The sequence below is a fragment of the Passer montanus genome, unplaced genomic scaffold (genome assembly GCF_014805655.1).
Source record: "Passer montanus isolate IOZ18808 unplaced genomic scaffold, ASM1480565v1 scaffold179, whole genome shotgun sequence".
Taxonomy (NCBI): Eukaryota; Metazoa; Chordata; class Aves; order Passeriformes; family Passeridae; genus Passer; species Passer montanus.
In genome coordinates this window covers 608,681-618,826 of record NW_024365270.1, presented here as the reverse complement: position 1 = coordinate 618,826, position 10,146 = coordinate 608,681, and the positions used below count along the sequence as shown (strand labels likewise).

Here is a 10,146-nt window from a genome sequence, read left to right as displayed (position 1 = left end):
CGCTGACAGCCGGCCCCGAGCACAAAGGGGACGCCCCGGGGCCACCGGGGCCGCCCCACCCCCGGCCCCATCGCGGCCGTGCGGCCCCGGAGGCGGCGGGAGCAGCCGGGCACCCCCGGGCACCGCACGGGGCCGAGGCCACCCCGTGGCCGTGTCCCCCGTGTGCCCTGCGGTGTCCGTGTCCCCCGGGCGTCAGCGGCCATCCCGTGCCCTGTCCCCCCGGTGTCCGTGTCCCACCGGTATCCTTGTCCCCCCCCCGTCTGATCCCCCCCCGGTGTCCGTGTCCCCCGGGTGTCACGCCCCGCCCTCCCGTCCCGCCGCCGCTCCCGGTGCCGTGTGCCCGTGTCCTTGTCCCCACACGCTTTGTGGTCACTCGTGTCCGGCGGGGCTCCCTCCCCCATCCCCGCAGCTCCGGTGCCGCGTCCCGCAGCCCGGGAGCGGCGGGGGGGTCCCGGCGGGCGCCGCCGGGGGTGGCGGGGCCGCGCTCCAGGGCTGTCCCCTCGCGCTCCGGGGCTGTCCCCTCGCGTTCCCGGGGCTGTCCCCTCGCGCTCCCGGCGCTCCGGGTCCCGTGGCCGCCGTGCGAGGCCCGGGCCGTGCCAGGGGAGCCGTCCCGGGTCATTTCCCGAGCCCCGCGCCCGCCGCCGGGGGTCCCGCGGGGGGGGCCCGAGTTGGTGGTGACTTTGAAACGCCCTTCCCCGCCCGTGCCCGGCCCGGGGACTTTGGGGAGGGGGGGACACCGCCCACGGGGACAAAAGAGCCCGAAAGTCGCGGCCGGGAGTGCGGGAGCCACCGGCGGGACGGGACGGCCCCGGGGGCTGCGGCGGTTCCGGGAGGCTCCGGGGGGGCCGGGACTTTTTTCCCCGCCGTCCCCGTCACGGGAAGCCGCGGCCGTTATCGCCCGGTTTATGAGAACCGGTTCGCGCCGGCCGCTCGGGCTCCCCCCGCCCGCCGAGCCCCGGGGCCGCCATTGGCGGCTGCGAGCACCGAAAGCGGCGAAATCCGCCCCAAAATGCAGCCGAGGCTGCCCGGTGCCCCGCGGGGCTGCCCGGTCCCGGGAGGGGGGGGACGGGGACAGGGCACCGCGGGACCCCCGACACGGGGAGGGGCTGGCAGGACCCCCCCTCCATCCCCTGGGGCTGGGGGCAGCACCCGGGGGGGCTGGGAGGGGTTTTGGGGCTCCCCAACCCCCCCGGGGCTCCTGAGCCCCCCTTGGCTGCTGCCCCTGCAGCACAGCACTGTCCCCATCCCAGTGCCAGCGGTGTCCCTGTCCCTGTGGTGTCCCCATCCCAGCAGTGTCCCCATCCCAGTGCCAGCGGTGTCCCCATCCCAATCCCAGCAGTGTCCCCATCCCTGTGGCACCTCCATCCCCATCCCAATGGTGTCCCTGTCCCTGTGGCACCCCAGTCCCAGTCCCAGTGACATCCTGTCTCTGCAACATCCCAGCAGTGTCCCCATCCCTGGTCCGGGTGTCCCTATGCATGTGTACTGTAGCCCATATGTGTCCCTGCATGTCACACGTGTGTCTGTGCATGTCCCTGCATGTTACATGTGTGTCCCTGTGTCCCTGTCTGTGTCCCTGAGTGTCACACGTGTCCCTGCGTTTCACACGTGTGTCACTGTGTGTCCCTCTCTGTGTTCCTGTGCGTCACACGTGTGTCGCTGTGTGTCCCTCTCTGTGTCCCCGTGTGTCACACGCGTGTCCCCGCGGCCATGCGGTGCCACCGCATGGTGCCCCGGCCCTGCCGCCGTGCCCCGCTCATCTCCACGACCCCGGGGCTCCTCGTCGCCTGTCGCCTGGCCTCGGGTGGCAGCGACAATATCCCGGCTGCTCTCCAAGTGTCGGGGTTGCCATGGAAACAACGAAACTGCGGCGATCCCGCTGGAACCGGGGAGGCGGCGGCTCCCGGTGCCACCCGCGCCCGCCGTGCCCACCGGGCCCCGCTGAGTGTCCCTGCCCCGGGGGAGGTGCCCGACACCGGGCTTGGGGATTTTCTGCAGGAAAACCCATGGAATTTTGGCTGGAAATGCCTTTTCCGTGGAACCAACTCAAAATGCACTTTTTTGGGGGAGGGTGTGTACGCACGGCCGCAGGTGGGAGTTTGTCACTTCTCAGAGGTGTCCCAGCGGGTTGGGGACCCAGCTGGGGACACCCAGGGCCAACCGGGGGTGAGGCAGAGGGGGCTGGGCGGCTCCTGGAGCCGGGGGTGGCGGCAGGGCCGGCAGTGACAAGTGACAGTCCCCACCGTGTCTCCTCCAGCGGTCCCTGCGGGTGCCGCCCGAGGGGAGCGCGGGGGTTTCCCGCAGGCAGGATCCGCCCGGGGTCTGCTCCAAGATGCACAGGACCACCCGGATAAAGATCACGGAGCTGAACCCACACCTGATGTGCGCCCTCTGCGGCGGCTACTTCATCGACGCCACCACCATCGTGGAGTGCCTGCACTCCTGTGAGTGTCCCGGTGTCCCCAAGGGTCCCCTGGGTGCCCCAAAACCCCACAGTGACCCCTCCCACAGTGCCCACCCTGTGCCCGGCCGTGCTGCCCCATGGAGCTGCGGGGGGCTGCACTGGGCGGGGGTCTTGTCCCCAAGCTGGTGTGGGGGTCCCAGGGGCTCTGTCCCCTTGTCCCCCCACTCACAGAGGGTCCCTCTGTCCCCACAGTCTGTAAAACCTGCATCGTTCATTACCTGGAGACCAACAAGTACTGCCCCATGTGCGATGTGCAGGTGCACAAAACCCGGCCCCTGCTCAGCATCCGGTGAGCCCGGGGGGCTCCTCTGGGGGGCTCGGGGGGCTTGGGGGGCTCGGGGAGCTCAGGAGGTTTGGGGGGCTTTTGGGAGTTAGGAGTCTCAGGGTTCTGGGAAGCTCAGGGGGTTCAGGGGGCCCCTCACACCCTGTCCCTGCTCCAGAGGACAGCCCCAAGCACCTGGAGCAGGGAGACCCTGGGGCTCTGCTGCCAGCCCAGGAGCAGCCCCATCCTGGTCCCAGGGGTGTCCCCATCCATCCATCCATCCATCCATCCATCCATCCATCCATCCATCCATCCATCCATCCATTCATCCCATGCCTCAGGTGTGGCCCTGGTGGCACTGCCAGGTCCCTACAGGTGACATGGTGTCCGCGTGCAACTCCAGTTCCAGGGAAATCCATCCCAGCTGTGGAATCGGTTGCCATGGAAACCACGCCAGGCTCCGATCCAGGCTCGGCACGTTTCCATCCTGGGTTTTTTCACCTTTTCCCTCTTTCTGTAGTAACAATTTTTCTGCCCTTTTCCCCCTTTTTTCCCCATTTTTTTCTGGCTCACTATGAAATATTTACACTCCCACGTCTCCTCCGGAATCTCCGGCTCTGCCCACGGGAATGGAGCTGCCGCTGTCCCCGAGCCCTGCGGGGTGGTGGCACCTCCACATGGTCCCAACGTGGGGAAAAATGTGGGGAAAACTGGGAAAACCATGGGGAAAAACTGGGGAAACTGGGGAAAACCTGGAAAAACTTGGAGATTTGAGGCTTTGGGATAAGGAATTGGGGATTTGGGATGGGGAACTGGGGATTTCGGGATTTGGGATGGAGGACTGGAGATTTGAGGTTTTGGATGGGGAATTAGGAATTTGGGGTTTGGGATGGGAATTTTCCAGAGGGGAGCTGGGGGAAGCAGAGGCCCAACTGTTCCCAAATCCTGCTGATTTCTCCCACTTTTCCTGTTTTCCCCCCTCCAGGTCGGACAAAACTCTCCAGGACATCGTGTACAAGCTGGTCCCGGGGCTTTTCAAAGGTGCAGCCAAGGATGGGGAGAATTTGGGAATTTGGGAATTTGTAACTCACTCCCATCCCCCTGAACTCCTGGGATCTTCCCAGGGATTTCCCATTCCCACGGGCACAGCAGGACACACGGATACTGCACTCATCCCAAACTTTGGGACAATCCTGGAGTAGGAGCTGTGGATTTGCTCCAAGTACCTCGGGAGTGGAGAAAAGTTCGGGATTTGGGGTGTGGGGACCCAAAATCCCTCAGGATTGGGCACAACTCTGGGATTTATGGGATGGGTCCTGCGGGAGCTCCCACGGGAATTCCCTGGGCATTCTGGGGTGTCCCCTGTGCCTTCTTGTTGTCACCCCCCGGCTGTGGCACTGTCCCCACTCATGACCCTGTCCCGTCCCCATCCCTGTCCCTGTCCCCATCCCCACAGATGAGATGAAGAGGAGGCGAGACTTCTATGCTGCGTACCCGGTGGCCGAGGGTGAGTGTCACACGTCACAGGGTCACAATATCAGTGTCACTGTGAATGTCATACTGCCAGTGTCGGTGTCACAGTGTCAGTGTCACACTGTCAGTGTCAGTGTCCCAGTGTCAGTGTCCCAGTGTCGGTGTCACAGTGTCAGTGTCCCAGTGTTGGTGTCACAGTGTAAGTGTCACACTGACAGTGTCAGTGTCACAGTGTCAGTGTCCCACTGTCAGTGTCACAGGGTCAGCCAGTGTCAGTGTCCCAGTGTCGGTGTCACAGTGTCAGTGTCAGTGTCCCAGTGTCAGTGTCCCAGTGTCCCAGTGTCACACTGTCAGTGTCAGTGTCCCAGTGTCAGTACCAGTGTCCCAGCCTACTCCCTCCCCCAGCCCTGTCCCTGTCCCTGTCCCGCAGTTCCCCTGGGCTCGCAGGAGGAGCGTGGCGAGGTGGCCGAGCGGGACCAGGGCGCGGGGCCTGAGGACGAGATCGTCAGTCTGTCCATCGAGTTCCACCGGGACTGCAGGTATGGCGGCTCCGGTACCGCCCGGGGTCCCGGTACCACCAGGGCTTCGGGTACAGCCCGAGGATGGGGATGTCCCTGGTGCCTGGAGCAGCATTCCAGAGGGATCCAGGGCGATCCAAAGCCCTGGCAATGCCCACAGATGTGCCGGGGTGAAGCCCTGGGTGTCCCTCCATGGGCCCTTCTTGGGGTTTTTCCCTCTCCTCCTTTCCCCAATCCCTGTCCTGTGTGCCTCCCCAGGGAGGAGCAGAAAGGTGCTGTGGAGAACGGGGACCTGGACAAGGACAAGGTGAGCAAGGGTGGCACCGCGGTGGCACTGTGGTGGCACAGAGCCCTCAGTGCTCAGCTGCCTTGGGGGGGTCCTGTGGGGCACAGGGGGGCACCCCAAACCTGGGACTCCCCAAACCCAGGATACCCCAAATCCTGGACTCCCCAGACCCAGGACATCCCAAACCCAGGTCACCCCAAACCCAAAGCGGGGTGCCCCCAAAGCCGGGTGCCCCCAAAGCCGTCCCTCCCCAGGCGCCGCCGTGCCCACCCAGCCCCGGGCTGCGGTTCCTGCGCTGCCCCGCGGCCATGACCGTGCTGCACCTGGCCAAGTTCCTGCGCAACAAGATGGACGTGCCCAGCAAGTACCGGGTGAGCCGCGCTCGGGAACATTACGGAATGTCTGGGTGGGAATGGTCGGGAATGGTCAGGAATGTTCAGGAATGTTTGGGAAAGCCCGGGGGGCGCTGCCCGGGTTCTGCTGTGCTCAGCTCAGCTCGGAGGGGCCGTTTTGGCCGTCCCATGTTGCATTCACTGCTGATCCCTGCTTGTCCCAAATATTCCTGCTGGGCTGTCCCTTCCCTGGGGCTGAGGCCTTCCTTTTCCCATGGCCAGATCCATCCTTCTCCTGAGTCTGGATCCATCCTTTCCTGGGGTTTGGATCCCTCCTTTCCTGGGGTTTCGATCCCTCCTTTCCTGGGGGTTGGATCCCTCCTTTCCCAGGGTTTGGATCCCTCCTTTCCCAGGGTTTGGATCCCTCCTTTCCCATCTCCAGGTGGAGGTGCTGTACGAGGACGAGCCCCTGAAGGAATATTACACCCTGATGGACATCGCCTACATCTACCCCTGGAGCAGGGTGAGGAAACAGGGAAACTGGGAATATCTGGGCTGGGAATACTGGGAAATTTGTCCTGGGGAAAGTGGGAATATCTGTGCTGGGAGAAACTGGGAAAATCTGTTTTTGGGGGGGATAAAACAGGGAATATCTGTCCTGGAAAAATCTGTCCTCGGGGAAAAGTGGGAAAATCAGTTCTGGGGGAGCTTTTCCCGTAACAAATCCCAGAGTGGGGGGATTTTCCTGACAGGGGCGTTTGCTCCAGGTGGGATTTTTGGGTTCCCCCGTGGGAGGGGGCGGCAGTGCCGGTGTCCCCGGGGGATGGGTGGTGGCAGTGCCGGTGTCCCCGCGCGCTGCCAGCCATGCCCCGTGTCCCCAGACCGGTCCCCTGGCACTCAAGTACCGCGTCCAGCCCTCCTGCAAGCGGCTCAGGCTGTGCCCGGCGCTGCCCTCCGAGGGCACCAACACCAGCGGCGCCTCCGAGTGCGAGTCGGGCAGCGACAAAGCGCAGAGCCCCGGGCTGGCATCGCCCCCCGCCCTGCCCGGCCCCGGCCACGGCCCCCCCGGGGCTGCCCTCAACGGCTCCGCCTCGAACTGTCACCCACTGCCACCCAGCTGCCACCCGCTGCCACCCGCCCGCGGCCGCAAAACCACCCTGAACAGCAGCGCGGGCTCGGCCCTGAGCTAAAAACCTCCGGGGGCTGCTGGAAACCCTCCTGGTATCAGAAAAATCTTCCTGGGACTCCGGAAAATCCTTCTGGGACTCTGGAAAGTCATCCTGGGGCTCAGAAGACCCTCATGGGACTCCAAAATTCTTCCTGGGACTCCGGAAAATCTTCCTGGGACTCCAAAAAATCTTCCTGGGACTCCTGCAGACCTTCTAGAGACTCCTGCAACCCCTCCAGGGACTGAAAAACCCTGCAAGGGCTGCTAAAAATCCTCCTGGAACTCCTGCAGACCCTCCAGGGACTGCTCAAAACCCTCCTGGGATTCCTAAAACCCCTCCAGGGATTCCTGAAGCCCCTTGCAGACCTCTATAAATGTGGGTGTGTACATAGGGACAGAGCAGAGTTCTACAGAATTATTTTCTAATTTAAAAACGCGGAGAAGACGCAGAAATGGCGGCGGATATTTTTAAATGTGCTTTGCGTTGGTTTTGGGTGGGTTTTTGTTTGGTTTTGGGGTTTTTTTGGGGAGGTTTGAGGTCTGGGTTTGATTCATGGAAGCTGCAGCCCCCCCTCATCCTGCCCCTGGAGCTCGGAGCTGCCAGATCCCCAAATTCCCACATTCCCAGATTTCAACATTCCCATGTTCCCAAATTCCCGCATTCCCAAATTCATAAATTCCCTAATTCCTGCATTCCCCCATTCCCGCATTCCCACTTTTCCCAGAGGTTTTTCCCTGTCCTCCTCCTCCTCCTCCTCCTCCTCCTCCCTCCCCACCAGGGCCGTGGCCGCACAGGTCAGGGCCAAGCACAGAACCCAAAACCCCAAAAACCCCCAAAACCCAAAAAATCCCAAAATCCCCCAAACCCCAAAACTCTCTTTAGCCTCCCTGAGCTCTGCTCTATGGTTTTATTTCCGATTTTGGGGGGGGGTTGTTTTTTTTCTGGGGATTCACATTCCAGCCCAGAGCTGCCAGCTCCAGCAGCTCCAGCTGTTCCTGGATCTCATCCTGGGTGTTTTTTGGGGTATTTCTTTGCGTTCCCTGTGGGCTCTGCCCTTCTGCACAGTAAATTTGGGGGTTTTGGAGGGCATTTTCCTCCAGCTTGGTAGCAGCAGCACAAATTCCCTGGAATATTTTCTCTTCCCAAGGTCCTGACGGCTCCAGGGAAGTTTGGGGGCATCCAAAAGTTGGGATGGAGCTGCTCCCCACTTCTCATGATCCCAATTTTTTTTTATTTTTGGTGTCTTGCCCTTCCCAGCCTCTCCTGCCGCCCTCACGGTGCATTTGGAATAAAAGAAAATAATAATCAAAGTCAGATTTCGGTGCCTTTGGCCAGGAGGCTCCAGAGAGGGGCAAGCGTGGGAAAGGAGCAAATTTCTGCAGGGAATGAAACAATTCCTCTATGGAATTCAACAATTCCTGTGTCCAACCACTGCCCAGCCTGGGCAGGGGCATGATTTGGGTTCAGATTTGGGTTTGGGTTCGAGGGTGTTTTGGTGTCGGGTTTTCCTCTCAGTACATCCCAGACCCCTCCGTGTGTTCAGATCCCGTTTATTGTCCTGGGAATGATCCCAGTCTCTGGGAATGATCCTGATCTTTGGGAATAATCCTGATCTCCAGGGCTCGTCCTCGGTTCAACCTCTGCAAACCTCAGGTCCGGCTTTGGAAATGAACAAACGCCACAGGAGTGGCTGCCCAGAGCATCCTGAGAGATCCCACAGAGCCCAAATCCCACAGAGCCTCCTGAGACATCCCACAAAGCCTCCTGCCAAACCCCACAGAGCCTCCTGCCAAACCCCACATCCTGCAGGTCCCTTCATCCCAAACCCCACAGCTCCCACAGGCCCCTCCATCCCAAACCCCACAGGTGCCCCACCCCAGGGCTCTCACACCCCCAGGTCCCTCCCACCAATCCCATTATCCAGAGGCTGATTTGGGGCCCCTCCCACCAATCCCATAATCCAGAGGCTGATTTGGGATCCCTCCCACCAATCCCATTATCCAGAGGTTGATTTGGGATCCCTCCCACCAATCCCACTGTCGAGAGGCTGATTTGGGGTTCCTCCCACCAATCCCATAATCCAGAGGCTGATTTGGGATCCCTCCCACCAATCCCATTATCCAGAGTCTGATTTGGGGTCCCTCCCGCCAACCCCACTGTCCAGAGGCTGATTTGGGGTCAGGAGGTGAATCCCTGCAGCCGGGCGGCTCCTGGTGCTCCGGCATTGGGATTTCCTTGGGGTTTGCAGCCCGTCCTCCCACCATGCGGCCGTGCCGGGGTCAGGACGGGCGTCCCGGTGCTGCCGGGCTCAGGACGGGGGCAGCGGCGCCGCCTGCACCTCGCGGCCCCGGTGGGAGCCGTCGCAGTACGGGGGGCTGCGGGTGCGCTTGCAGCCGCAGAGCAGCGCGGGGCCGCTGCGGGAGGGGGTGAAGCGCAGCGAGGACAGCCCCGGCGCCTCCTTCTTGTGGGAGCCATCACAGAAGGGCTGCGGACAAACCGGGACGGTGTCAAGGAGGGGTTTGGGGGTGGCTGGATGCTGCCCCGGGGCTGCAGTGACCATCCCACCCCACCCCATCCCACAGATCCCACTGATCCCATTGATCCCATCACACAGATCGCATCCCATCCCACTGCTCCCATCCCACTGATCCCATTGATCCCATCCCACTGATCCCATTGATCCCATCCCATTGATCCCATCCCACAGATCCCATCCCATCCCATTGATCCCATCTCATTGATCCCATCCCATCCCATCCCATCCCATCCCATCCCATCCCATCCCATCCCATCGATCCCACCCCATCGATCCCACTGATCCCATTGATCCCATCCCATCCCATTGATCCCATCCCAGGGCAGCGCATCCCTCGGGAATTGGAGCACCCAGGAGAGCAAAACCCCAAAAGCGCCCCAAAACCTCTGGGGGGTTCCTGTGGGGCTGCTCCTGCCCTGGCCCCATCGGCATCCGCGCACATCCCAATTCGGGGGCTGGGGGTGCTCCGGAGCCCCCGGACCCTACAGAGCTCCCCGGGGATTCCCAGATCCCCTGGAGCCCCCCGGGAGCCACTGCAGACCCAGGAACCCCCAGAACCTCCCGGGACCCCCCGTTCTCCCGGACCCCCCGGTTGTCCCGGTCCCCCGGCCCGACCTGGCGCTTGCTGTGCCCGCAGGCGCACCAGCCGTACGTCTTCCCCGCCTGCAGCTCCACCGGGAACGGCTCCTTGGCGGCGATCACCGGCTGCGGGGCCGGCGCGGAGCAGAGCGACGGGACCCGCGCCCCGCCCGAGGGGTCCCGGCAGCGGCGGCCGCCCCCCGCCGCCCTCATCAGCGGAACGAGCGCGGCCGGTCTGGGCCGCAGCATGCTCCCGGTGCCGCTCCCGGTGCCGCTCCCGGTGACCTTCCCCGCACGGCTCCTCCTCCCGGCGCCGCCGGAAGAGCCGGGCGGGCTCGGCGGGAGCGCGGCTGCTCCGTGCGGGGCCGGGCCGGGCCCGCTCCTGGCGAGGGGTCCCGGGGCTCGGTACCGGCCCCGTCACCCGGCCCCGGTCCCGCTGCTCGATCTCAGTGCCGGGTCCCAGTGCCGGTCCCAGTGCCGGTGCCGGTCCCGGTGCCGGTCCCAGTGCCGGGTCCGGGTCCCAGTGC

At 63.3% G+C, this 10,146-nt stretch overlaps 2 protein-coding genes across 4 annotated transcripts in view; one reads left to right on the top strand and one right to left on the bottom strand.

Moving 5' to 3' along the window:
• Nucleotides 1-6,707, top strand: part of PCGF2 (polycomb group ring finger 2) — an 8,713-nt gene extending 2,006 nt beyond the window's left edge. For all 3 annotated transcript variants that reach the window (XM_039704628.1, XM_039704627.1, XM_039704626.1), the window contains exons 2-10: nucleotides 2,258-2,444; nucleotides 2,657-2,753; nucleotides 3,712-3,767; nucleotides 4,183-4,233; nucleotides 4,630-4,738; nucleotides 4,976-5,024; nucleotides 5,258-5,374; nucleotides 5,778-5,858; nucleotides 6,217-6,707. In XM_039704628.1, the coding sequence (XP_039560562.1) occupies nucleotides 2,333-2,444; nucleotides 2,657-2,753; nucleotides 3,712-3,767; nucleotides 4,183-4,233; nucleotides 4,630-4,738; nucleotides 4,976-5,024; nucleotides 5,258-5,374; nucleotides 5,778-5,858; nucleotides 6,217-6,525 (981 nt within the window). In that variant the 5' untranslated portion in view covers nucleotides 2,258-2,332 and the 3' untranslated portion in view covers nucleotides 6,526-6,707. The remainder of the gene's footprint in view (nucleotides 1-2,257; nucleotides 2,445-2,656; nucleotides 2,754-3,711; nucleotides 3,768-4,182; nucleotides 4,234-4,629; nucleotides 4,739-4,975; nucleotides 5,025-5,257; nucleotides 5,375-5,777; nucleotides 5,859-6,216) is intronic.
• Nucleotides 6,708-6,956: 249 nt separating this feature from the next.
• Nucleotides 6,957-9,925, bottom strand: CISD3 (CDGSH iron sulfur domain 3). The gene is made up of 2 exons (XM_039704629.1): nucleotides 9,656-9,925; nucleotides 6,957-8,989 (listed from the first exon to the last, which is right to left on the bottom strand). Exons 1-2 carry the CDS (start codon nucleotides 9,866-9,868, stop codon nucleotides 8,813-8,815), a joined length of 390 nt encoding a protein of 129 aa, XP_039560563.1. The 5' UTR covers nucleotides 9,869-9,925; the 3' UTR covers nucleotides 6,957-8,812.
• Nucleotides 9,926-10,146: the final 221 nt, after the last annotated feature.